The sequence below is a fragment of the Pseudophryne corroboree genome, chromosome 1 (genome assembly GCF_028390025.1).
Source record: "Pseudophryne corroboree isolate aPseCor3 chromosome 1, aPseCor3.hap2, whole genome shotgun sequence".
Lineage (NCBI taxonomy): Eukaryota > Metazoa > Chordata > Amphibia > Anura > Myobatrachidae > Pseudophryne > Pseudophryne corroboree.
In genome coordinates this window covers 776,095,483-776,108,295 of record NC_086444.1, presented here as the reverse complement: position 1 = coordinate 776,108,295, position 12,813 = coordinate 776,095,483, and the positions used below count along the sequence as shown (strand labels likewise).

At 46.1% G+C, this 12,813-nt stretch overlaps 1 protein-coding gene across 3 annotated transcripts in view; it reads left to right on the top strand.

Moving 5' to 3' along the window:
* Positions 1 to 12,813, top strand: part of TSPAN5 (tetraspanin 5) — a 211,563-nt gene that overhangs the window by 140,606 nt on the left and 58,144 nt on the right. For 2 of the 3 annotated variants that reach the window (XM_063917692.1, XM_063917699.1), the window contains exon 3: positions 5,374 to 5,520. The exons of the other annotated variant lie outside the window; for it this stretch is intronic. In XM_063917692.1, the coding sequence (XP_063773762.1) occupies positions 5,374 to 5,520 (147 nt within the window). The remainder of the gene's footprint in view (positions 1 to 5,373; positions 5,521 to 12,813) is intronic. 3 annotated transcript variants of the gene reach the window in all.

Here is a 12,813-nt window from a genome sequence, read left to right as displayed (position 1 = left end):
CACCGCATTTGGCGAAGATATGTTGCGTGGTGCGAGGATCGGAGTGCTCCGACGGAGGAATTTCAACTGGGTCGATTCCTACATTTCCTGCAATCAGGATTGTCTATGGGTCTCAAATTGGGATCTATTAAGGTTCAAATTTCGGCCCTGTCGATTTTCTTTCAAAAAGAATTGGCTTCAGTTCCTGAAGTCCAGACTTTTGTTAAGGGAGTGCTGCATATACAGCCTCCTGTGGTGCCTCCAGTGGCACCGTGGGATCTCAATGTGGTTTTGGAATTTCTAAAATCTCATTGGTTTGAACCACTAAAAAAGGTGGATTTAAAATATCTCACATGGAAAGTGACCATGTTACTAGCCCTGGCTTCGGCCAGGAGAGTGTCAGAACTGGCAGCTTTATCTTACAAAAGCCCATATCTGATTTTCCATTCGGACAGGGCAGAACTGCGGACTCGTCCGCATTTTCTCCCTAAGGTGGTGTCAGCATTTCATCTGAACCAGCCTATTGTAGTGCCTGCGGCTACAAGTGACTTGGAGGACTCCAAGTTACTGGACGTTGTCAGAGCATTAAAAATATATATTGCAAGGACAGCTGGAGTCAGAAAATCTGACTCGTTGTTTATATTGTATGCACCCAACAAGATGGGTGCTCCTGCGTCTAAGCAGACGATTGCTCGTTGGATCTGTAGCACAATCCAACTTGCACATTCTGTGGCAGGCCTGCCACAGCCTAAATCTGTAAAGGCCCACTCCACAAGGAAGGTGGGCTCATCTTGGGCGGCTGCCCGAGGGGTCTCGGCATTACAACTTTGCCGAGCAGCTACGTGGTCAGGGGAGAACACGTTTGTAAAATTTTACAAATTTGATACTCTGGCTAAGGAGGACCTGGAGTTCTCTCATTCGGTGCTGCAGAGTCATCCGCACTCTCCCGCCCGTTTGGGAGCTTTGGTATAATCCCCATGGTCCTTTCAGGAACCCCAGCATCCACTAGGACGATAGAGAAAATAAGAATTTACTTACCGATAATTCTATTTCTCGGAGTCCGTAGTGGATGCTGGGCGCCCATCCCAAGTGCGGATTATCTGCAATAATTGTACATAGTTATTGTTAACTAATTCGGGTTATTGTTAAGAAGCCATCTTTCAGAGGCTCCTCTGTTATCATACTGTTAACTGGTTTTGATCACAAGTTGTACGGTGTGATTGGTGTGGCTGGTATGAGTCTTACCCGGGATTCAAAATTCCTCCCTTATTGTGTACGCTCGTCCGGGCACAGTACCTAACTGGCTTGGAGGAGGGTCATAGGGGGAGGAGCCAGTGCACACCACCTGATCGGAAAGCTTTACTTTTGTGCCCTGTCTCCTGCGGAGCCGCTATTCCCCATGGTCCTTTCAGGAACCCCAGCATCCACTACGGACTCCGAGAAATAGAATTATCGGTAAGTAAATTCTTATTATATATATTATAATATATTTAATTTTAGACCTTAGGGCCCCCTTTTTTTAAGTACCCCGGGCCCCCCGAAGCCTTAATCCGGCTCTGGTTCCATGGCAGCACTCCTCTCTGTACTCTGAATATGCAGGGGCAGGAGGTGGAGCCCGCCAGGGTCAGGCAAATACAAGGGAGCAAGGAGCAAGAGGGCGGCTAGCAGCTGGTGGCAAATGGCGAGGGCTGAGAAAGCATGGAAGGCTGGGGGCAGCAATTGGACCTCCCTGCCTACAGCTGCAGGTGGAGGAGGGAGAGGACAATGCTGCTGCCTACCCGGATTTAGGCCACAGCAGCGTCACGCTGCTGCTCCTGCTTGTTGTCTGGATCCATCAGCAGAGGGGGCGCAGCAGACGCTGTTCACCCTGGCTGGGGCTGACTGATAGTGGTGGCTGCGGCTGGCTAGACCCGCACTGCGACCGTCGCTAGCCAGCCCTGCATCACACGATTTTTAGGTAAAACTAATTCCGGAGGAGCGTGCTGCCCTTCAGTGGCCGGTACTCATAGGCAGCTGCCTAATGGTAGCGCCGGTCCTTGTGGTAACCCAAATATTTATTACAGTATGTTGATGGAGATGATTGCTACAGGGCCATTATTACATAGTTGCAGCAAGTAAGAGATCCCAGCCCTGTAAAAACAAAAACAAAAAACATAGATATAGTGCATTGAGGTTTCTTTGCTTGAAGGAAGTAAGAATATATGCAATTTTCTATATTAGAAAAATAGATGTATCAAATAATACACAGTAGACAAGTACTCATATCAGTAGACTTTTCCACAGCCATACATACTTAATGTAACACTTTCAAAGCCAATAAGGTTAGGTTTACCATTTCTATCTTGATGCACCACACACCATTAAAATTATAGCAACCATCATATGCGAGGTTCTTGGCATATATTGGCCAATATCTGAGCCTGCCCACCTACTTCGCGGTGACATAATCAGTAGGTCCCTAACATTATAGGGGTTCATCTCTGGGGTTCAGAGCACCCCTAAACCACGCCAGCCACCCCACCCTAAGACATCACACAAATAAGGGATATAAGTCAGAAATCAGTGTTAGGCAAGTGAGAAAAGTTGCTGAGTGTTAGAAAGGACAGCAGTAAGGTGTCGGAGTGTTAGATGGTGAGGTTAGCTGATCAGTGTTACAGGTGTAAAATATGTGGTACATAAATAAAAACAAACACAGGGTGATATAGGTGTTAAAAATAAATGTAAGGTGGTGATGCCTCAGAGTGGCCCAACCAGAGCAATCCAAAGAGCTCCATGCCCCAAAAGTTCACACCCAAACTGACTTTCTTTATAATTGAAAGGATCTTACCTATAGCTTGGTACGCTGTACAATAAATAAATGAATTACATTAATAGTGGCAAATTGCATAAATATAGATAATATTGATCTGTGATTTCTCCCGACGGTTATGAAATCGAAAAAGCATCAATAATCTATACTCTTGTAATGCATAGATCACACTCTGTCACTAGAGACCTTACATAGTGGTTGCTTATGGATAGCAAATGTCCTGAAATCAATTATTATGAGTAATAGTGAACTTCTAATAATAGTGAATCACATTATCCACCTATTTAAGGAGTAATCCTAAGCTTTACAGTCTTGGGTACAATGATAGCAAGACCTTTTAGAGGATTTGACTTGCATGTTGGTAGTTGAGTTATAATAATTAAGTGCACTCTTGGGGATCTTGTAATATAGAAATAACTCTAATTAACAGTGTAACAACATATAGACTAGGTGGTATCTTTATAATAATTGGAACACAAATAATAATGATCAACACAAATAATAGTCTTATCTCACCAGGTTCAATGTCCACAAGGTAGTGTAGTATAATGGCTTCATCAGGTGTAGATCAGCATGCACCTTGTTCCAGCTCGAGGCACTACAAGTCCCAGGTCAACCTGCTTTCTATTCAGAAATCAGCATCTATACACTTTCTGCAGACAAGGTTTCCTTTCTCTTCTATGCATAGGGTATCTCATATGCAATCTGCTGTCTTGATAACTTCACAGCAGACTATCAGTAGCTTGGCTTTTCCTGTCACAAACACTGCTCTAGTGAGGACCCAAACACAAATTGGGAAGTCTCTGAAGAACGCATGTCACTTAAGGCCCCCATATATCTATACGGGGTTTCCTCCACCCTTGCCGGAAGTGCTGATCCGCCAAACGGATTCACTGATCGTCGGCCATCGATGATCCGTGATTCATCTGGGAATTGTTGAAATTAATCATGTTAAAAATGCCCATTTTGCCAAACTCTACCGTTTTTATTTGGGATCGGGGATTCAGAATTTTAAAACATGTTTCAAAATCTTGATATCCCGACGCGACCACCCGGGGATCGAGCAATTGCCCCAATCGCTGCTGTATGAGTGCCTTAACTCTGCTTTCAAGTTCAGCAGACCTCTTGGTGTGGTGCCCATGGAGCTCAAAGTAGGAAAGGCTTGTTGACATTACAAAGTCACTATCTGCCCATGAGGATTTGTAAGCTTCATCAGCATTTCTCTCCTGTGCAGGTGTCTGCTGCCTGCCTCTGTCTTATGTGTCATATTGTTTGTGGAAACAGATTACAAAGGCAACCATAGCTTTCTCCTTTGACACCTTATCACATTTAGGGTCTATTTACGAAGCCTTGGATGGAGATAGGAGCCGATTGGTTAATCATTTAACTGCAACGTCACAGGCTAAGGTTGAAAAATGGCAGGAGCCGATTGGCTGGTACTTTATCTCCTGACACTTTATCTCCATCCAAGGCTTAGTAAATAGACCCCATATGTGTTTTAAAACTTGTTTCAGGGACATTTCTCTTTTGGGTTGGTACATCTGTGCATTCAATACAGTCTTGGGGCACTACTTGTTTACTCTCCTTGAATTTGCTGTGAATCGTGTTATCATGGCTCCACTGCTCACAATATAATCACAGTATTAAATTGATTGGGGGAGGGCTGCACATATGCAACTTGCTGAATCATGCCACTGGAACTCTTTGGAGTGACATAGAACTGTATCATTGGCAGAATTTGGCCTCATGCACACCCAGTCCTGCCCCAAAACCGCAGAGTAACTTGGTAGTAGACATCCCAGATTTATTCATAATTGAAGAAAACAAGTTCTCAGTTACCCTTCTTAGCAGAACTGTACAGGTTCCATTCCTGGCTATTGACAGCTTTACAATGAATGCAGTTAATTTTCATATTTCTACCTGCTGATACACAGGGCTGGTGTTATTAGGAGTAACACCAGCATGAAACTCTTGTGTTTTTACTTGGCATGAATCCCTTATGTCTTTACTTGTGTTGAGATGGGAGGGCTATTAAAGTCATTTTCCATTTGGGCTTTGCTATATAGTAATTATAATGTAGGTACTATGGGTGTCATTCCGAGTTGATCGTAGCTGTGCTAAATTTAGCACAGCCACGATCATCTTCCCTGACATGCGGGGGGACGCCCAGCACAGGGATAGTCCGCCCCGCATGTCAGGCCAGCTTCCCTGCACAAGTACAAAAACATTGCATAGCGTCGATGCTTTTGTACTTGTGGAGTAACTCCCGGCCAGCGCAGCTCCTGCGGCTGGCTGGGAGATGGTCGTCGCTGCCCCTGGTCGCAGTGGCTGCGCGTTGGCCGGACCGCGGCCCCATAATGGCGGCCCAATGCCGTCCAGCGACCGCCTCTGCCTGTCAATCAGGCAGAGGCGATTGCTAGGGGAACGACGGTCTTCGGCCGTCCGGCATGCGGCGCTGGCACATGCGCAGTTCCGACCCGATTGCTGCACTGCGATAAACCGCAGAGAGGGATTGGGTTGGAATGACCCCCTATGTGTGCAGGTATCTTTCTGTGTCTTACAGTGTGTCTTCTCTTCCTTCTCAGGGTGTGCTGTCCAACATCTCCTCCATCACTGACCTTGGGGGATTTGATCCTGTGTGGCTGTTTCTGGTAGTGGGAGGGGTGATGTTCATCCTGGGCTTCGCTGGGTGCATTGGAGCTCTTCGGGAAAACACCTTCCTCCTGAAATTTGTAAGTATATTCTAGTAGCACTTTTTCCTTTTGTTTTTACACCGGGAAAACAGAGTAGTTTCTTTGAAAGTGTGCCAGTAATATTGTATAATTCTGATACCCTTCTTCTTTAATAACTGTTTGTACCCTTATACGGTAGCTGCAGTTGATTTTGCTATCTATGGAAAACGTTTAAAGCTGACATTGTGTTAGGTAGGTAGAAAGGAGTTGGAAAAAAGTGCTACACCTTGATGAAATTCACAAATATACACTAATACACAAAAATACACTGAAAACACCCTAGCCAATTACATGAACAAAAGTGGAACAATGTAGCTTTTATTATTAAAGAAAACTGGGTGTGGCACAACCCCCTCCCCCCCATAGAAACAAGTAAATGGCACCATGGGCCTAATATGTGGTTGGAGGGATCATACACAAATCTGGTAATGCAGCAGGAGGCGTCTGATATAAGTAGAAGCCTCCTGCTTGCCTCAGTGATCCTTGCTGCGTCCTAGGACTCAGCATTGGATCAAGTTGGCTGCTGCACTTCCTGCAGAGAGGCAAGGAAATCTCCATCTTCTGAGGGAGGTCCTGGCCTCGGTACTCCCCCAAAACAGCAGCAACATGCCTCCATTTTGTGAAATGGAGGTCATTGCCACTCTGTCCCAGCCCTCAAATGACTGTCAATCTATTGGCGTTTGCAGCCGTAATGCAGTACAGGTCTGGTGTGTACGCAAAGCACCGATCATCTGCACTTTGCTTTGTGTGCTTCAGATCCGACGGGTTATGAATTAGGCCCCATACTCTTTCCCTATCACAATGATCTGCATGATGTAAGAAATGTCTTCTCTTTGGCTATGTACACAATGGTGTTAGAGTTCAGCGTTTAAGTAAAACGGGAGTGAAAATAAAACATCATTGTACTAAATGAGACAGCATATATCATATAATTTGTTATGGTACAGGGACATTTTTTCTTTTTACTTACTGTACTCTATATAAAGCCTTTCATTTACTAGAGACCAAACCATATTATTTGAAACCACCAGGGGGTATATTTACTAATATTCGTGTTTTTGCCGTTTTTAAGGGTGTTTGATCTCGAATAGTATCGGGTGCATTTTACTGCAACTTTTTTAATCCTGATACGGTCATTTACTAAGCTGCCGAGTTTTCCACATTCGGATTTTCTGATGTTGATGTCATTCGTAATGTCAGGCAGTGTTTTACGGGAGTGATTAGTAAAACACTGCCTGACAAAACACAATGAATCCCGGCCGGATCTGTGAGATCCGAGCAGGGCTTCATTGTGTGCATTATGAGCAGTGCAGAATGGGTTAAAAACTGGAAAAAAAAATTGCGTGGGGTCCCCCCCTCCTAAGCATAACCAGCCTCGGGCTCTTTGAGCGGGTCCTGGTTGTAAAAATACAGGGAAAAAATTGACAGGGGATCCCCCATATTTTAATAACCAGCACCGGGCTCTGCGCTTGGTCCTGGTGTAAAAAATATGGCTCCACTAGTCATAGAGATAATGCCACAGCCGGGGGACACTTTTATATTGGTCCCTGCGGCCCTGGCATTAAATCACCAACTAGTCACCCCTGGCCGGGGTACCTTGGAGGAGTGGGGACCCCTTAAATCAAGGGGTCCCTCCAGCCACCCAAGGGCCAGGGGTGAAGCCCGTGGCTGTCCCCCCCCATCCAAGGGCGGCGGATGGGGGGCTAATAGCCATAGTGTAAAAAAAAGAATATTGTTTTTTGTAGCAGTACTACAAGTCCCAGCAAGCCTCCCCTGCAAGCTGGTACTTGGAGAACCACAAGTTCCAGCATGGGGGGGGGAATGGGCCTGCTGGTACCTGTAGTTCTGCTACAAAAAAAATACCCAAATAAAAACAGAACACACACACCGTGACAGTACAACTTTATTACATACATGCACACCTACATACACACATACTTACCTATGTTGACATGAATAGTCGGTCCCCTTCTCCACGTAGAATCCACGGGGTACCTGTAAATAAAATTATACTCACAACAATCCAGTGTAGATTGGTCCTCTTCTGTTTGTAATCCATGTACTTGGCAAAATAAAAAAACCAAAAACAAGATCCACGCACTGAAAGGGGTCCCATGTTTACACATGGGACCCCTTTCCCCGACTGGCGGGACCCCCCGTGACTCCTGTCAAAGAGGGTCCCTTAAGCCAATCAGGGGGCGCCACGTCATGGCACTCTCCTGATTGGCTGTGCGCTCCTGAGCTGTCAGTCAGGCTGCGCACTGAAGATACAATGTAGCGCATAGGCGCTCCATTGTATCCAATGGTGGGAACTTTGCGGTCTGCGGTAGACCGCGAGGTTAAGTGGAGCCAACCACAAGAGTGACCAATATAAAAGTGGTTGTGCTTAGGAGGGGGGACCCCACGCAATTTTTTTTTTCAGTCTTTACACTAAACAGACCCTTTCCCATAGATAACCATGCACAGATCTCACTGATCCGTGCATGATTATCCAAACTCGCCTGGAAGCCTTTGCTGCTTTTTTTAACGAATCGCAAAAAAATACACCCGCACTTGAGCATTCAGAGACTAACACCCAAATACGAATTAATAGTAAATTCCCGTGTTGTATGAAATAACAGCCGTGTTTGACCGATGGTCTATTTATTCGTATTTCTGAACTTTGCCGTTAAAACCATTACGAATAGCCCAAACACTGCCGAGCTTTGTTCTTCGTAAATTCCTGTGTTGCCACTTTGAAAAACAAACAAACACTAGTCGGACTAACTCAGATTTTTAGTAAATATACCCCCAAAGTTTTACACATGGAAAGTACATAAATCATGCATATCATATATTGAGCTGTGTGTAAAGCCACCAGAGCATAGGCTTTAAATGTATTTCTGATAGGTCAGTTTTCTCAAATCGCATGCCATTTGAGTATGTAATAGCTCACTTGTATCACTGGGGGTGGGATGTAATGAAGTCCGAGTTCAGCTGTCGTGCAGGATGCCATCCTAACTCTAATGTTTTTTTTCAAGGGGCAATCATTTACAATGCCTTGTATTTAATTGCCCCTTTTTAAAAAAAAATGTCCGAGTTCTTCCGGCATCCCGTCTATATGTGGTTTTATAGAGTCTGATATAATATTGTACAGACACCCATACAAATACAACGTTATGTAAACATTTCAGGCCATTGTTAATAGGGCCCACACTCTTTCAGTATTAATTTAATAAACACAATTCCTCATAACACACCATGAAGAAAAAAAAATGGATGACATCAATTGACATAAACACAGTGCAATCATATTAGTTGGATAAGATGTGTTACATCCCTATCACACTGAAGTCCTGGCGCCATCCCGTGTCTGACTTGGGATTCTGAACACTGGTTGTAGACGCGGCTCCACATATACTTACCCCTTTCACACTGCAGCCAGGCGGACATTACTCACACATGACATCTTCTGAGCCCGCCAATCTGCAGCATTTTAGGAATGACCTGGGTCTACCTTTCACACTACAGCTGACCCAGATCAGTCCCAGAAATAACCCTGGCCGCGACCCGTTATTCATTATGAGCAGTTTAGGTACCATTGATATTCACCATTGAAGTATAGTAGGAGTACCATTGTATTAGGAACAGTATTGTTCCACAGATTGATTAAAAATACAGTATATCAGAATGTCTCGCTAATTGTAGTTAGTGCTAAAGACTCCATAGCATTAAGCTTGTTTCCCTGTCCTGTGTATAAACTGATGCCGTGAAATCCAGTGTGGGGAATAAATATTATAAATTGTGACAGAGCTTAATTGCACAATAAAAGTATTCTTTCTACGCGTTTCTTTACATCGTTATGCAGTTTCAGCAGATGCATTGTATAGACATATGTCCAAAACTTTATAGTCTGCGCTATTATCTTCTTGCAATTTGTTAACGAAAATCAAATTTCTCTGACGTCTTAGTGGATGCTGGGAACTCCGTAAGGACCATGGGGAATAGCGGGCTCCGAAGGGCACTTTAAGAAAGAATTAGGACTACCTGGTGTGCACTGGCTCCTCCCTCTATGCCCCTCCTCCAGACCTCAGTTAGAATCTGTGCCCGGCTCGAGCTGGATGCACACTAGGGGCTCTCCTGAGCTTCTAGAAAAGAAAGTATATTTAGGTTTTTTATTTTCAGTGAGATCTGCTGGCAACAGACTCACTGCTACGAGGGACTTAGGGGAGAGAAGCGAACCTACCTGCTTGCAGCTAGCTTGGGCTTCTAGGCTACTGGACACCATTAGCTCCAGAGGGATCGAACACAGGCCCAGCCTCGGTCGTCCGGTCCCGGAGCCGCGCCGCCGTCCCCCTTGCAGAGCCAGAAGCAAGAAGAACGTCCAGGAAATCGGCGGCTGAAGACTCCGGTCTTCATTAAGGTAGCGCACAGCACTGCAGCTGTGCGCCATTGCTCCCCATGCACACCTCACACTCCGGTCACTGATGGGTGCAGGGCGCTGGGGGGGGGGGGGGGCGCCCTGGGCTGCAATAAGATTACCTTACATTGGCAAAAAATACACATAATATAGTCATTAAGACTATATATGTGTAAAATCCCCTGCCATATATCCATAAAAAAAGCGGGAGAAGTCCGCCGTGAAGGGGGCGGGGCTATCTCCCTCAGCACACTGGCGCCATTTCCTCTCTCAGCTCCGCTGGAAGGACGCTCCCCAGGTTCTACCCTGCAGTTTCCAGGCTCAATAGGGTAAAAAAGAGAGGGGGGGCACTAAATTTAGGCGCAAATACTATATATATATATATATATATATATATATATATATATATATATATAGCTGCTATAGGGTAAAATCACTCATTATAGTGTACATCCCTGTGATTTATAGCGCTGTGGTGTGTGCTGGCATACTCTCTCTCTGTCTCCCCAAAGGACTTTGTGGGGTCCTGTCCTCAGTCAGAGCATTCCCTGTGTGTGTGCGGAGTGTCGGTACGGCTGTGTCGACATGTTTGATGAGGAGGCTTATGTGGAGGCGGAGCAGGTGCCGATAAATGTGATGTCACCCCCTGCGGGGTCGACACCTGAGTGGATGGATATGTGGAAGGAATTACGTGACAGTGTCAACTCCTTACATAAGAGGTTTGATGACATAGCAGATGTGGGACAGACGGCTTCTCAGTCCGTGCCTGCCCAGGCGTCTCAAAAGCCATCAGGGGCTCAAAAACGCCCGCTACCTCAGATGGCAGACACAGATGTTGACACGGATACTGACTCCAGTGTCGACGACGATGAGACTAGTGTACATTCCAATAGGGCCATCCGTTACATGATTACGGCAATGAAAAATGTGTTGCACATTTCTGACATTAACCCTGGTACCACAAAAAAGGGTATTATGTTTGGGGAGAAAAAGCAACCTGTGGTTTTTCCCCCTTCTGAAGAGTTAAATGAAGTGTGTGATGAAGCGTGGGTTTCCCCCGATAAGAAACTGGTAATTTCCAAAAAGTTACTAAGGGCGTACCCTTTCCCGCCAGAGGATAGGATACGTTGGGAGACATCCCCTAGGGTGGATAAAGCGCTCACACGCTTGTCAAAGAAGGTGGCACTACCGTCTCCGGATACGGACGCCCTAAAGGAGCCTGCGGATAGAAAGCAGGAGGCTATCCTGAAGTCTGTATATACACACTCAGGTATTATACTGAGACCGGCTATTGCTTCAGCATGGATGTGCAGTGCTGCAGCTGCGTGGTCAGATTCCCTGTCTGATAACATTGATACCCTTGACAGGGACACTATATTGCTAACTGTAGAGCATATTAAAGACGTAGTCTTATACATGAGAGATGCACAGAGGGATATTTGCCAACTGGCATCTAGAATAAATGCAATGTCCATTTCTGCCAGGAGAGTATTATGGACTCGGCAGTGGACAGGTGATGCGGATTCTAAAAGGCACATGGAGGTTTTGCCTTACAAGGGTGAGGAATTGTTTGGGGATGGTCTCTCGGACCTCGTTTCCACAGCGACGGCTGGGAAGTCGACATTTTTACCCCATGTTCCCTCACAGCCAAAGAAAGCACCGTATTATCAGGTACAGTCCTTTCGGCCCCAGAAAGGCAAGCTGGTTAAAGGCGCGTCCTTTCTGCCCAGAGGCAGAGGTAGGGGGAAAAAGCTGCACCAAACAGCAAGTTCCCAGGAACAAAAGTCCTCTCCCGCTTCCTCTAAGTCCACCGCATGATGCTGGGGCTCCACAGGTGGAGCCAGGTGCGGTGGGGGCCCGTCTCCGGAACTTCAGCGACCAGTGGGTTCGCTCACGGGTGGATCCCTGGATTCTACAAGTGGTATCTCAGGGGTACAAGCTGGAATTCGAGACGTCTCCCCCTCGCCGTTTCCTCAAATCAGCCTTGCCAACTACTCCCCCAGACAGGGAGGCGGTGCTGGAGGCGATTCACAAGCTGTACTCCCAGCAGGTGATAACCAAAGTACCCCTCCTTCAACAGGGACGGGGTTACTATTCCACAATGTTTGTGGTACAGAAACCGGACGGTTCGGTGAGACCCATTTTAAATTTGAAATCCTTGAACACTTATATAAGAAGGTTCAAGTTCAAAATGGAATCGCTCAGTGCGGTTATTGCAAGCCTGGACGAAGGGGATTACATGGTATCACTGGACATCAAGGATGCTTACCTGCATGTCCCCATTTACCCTCCTCACCAGGAGTACCTCCGATTTGTGGTACAGGACTGTCATTACCAATTCCAGACGTTGCCGTTTGGTCTGTCCACGGCACCGAGGGTATTTACCAAGGTAATGGCCGAAATGATGATACTCCTTCGAAAAAAGGGAGTTATAATTATCCCGTACTTGGACGATCTCCTTATAAAGGCGAGGTCCAGGGAACAGTTGTTGATTGGAGTAGCACTAGCTCGGGAAGTGCTACAACAGCACGGCTGGATCCTGAATATTCCAAAGTCGCAGCTGGTTCCTACAACGCGTCTACTGTTCCTGGGGATGGTTCTGGACACAGAACAGAAAAAGGTGTTTCTCCCGGAGGAGAAGGCCAAGGAGTTGTCATCTCTAGTCAGAGACCTCCTAAAACCAAAACAGGTGTCGGTGCACCACTGCACGCGAGTCCTGGGAAAGATGGTAGCTTCTTACGAAGCAATTCCATTCGGAAGGTTCCATGCAAGGATCTTTCAGTGGGATCTGTTGGACAAGTGGTCCGGATCGCATCTTCGGATGCATCGGCTGATAACCCTGTCTCCAAGGACCAGGGTGTCGCTGTTGTGGTGGCTGCAGAGTGCTCATCTTC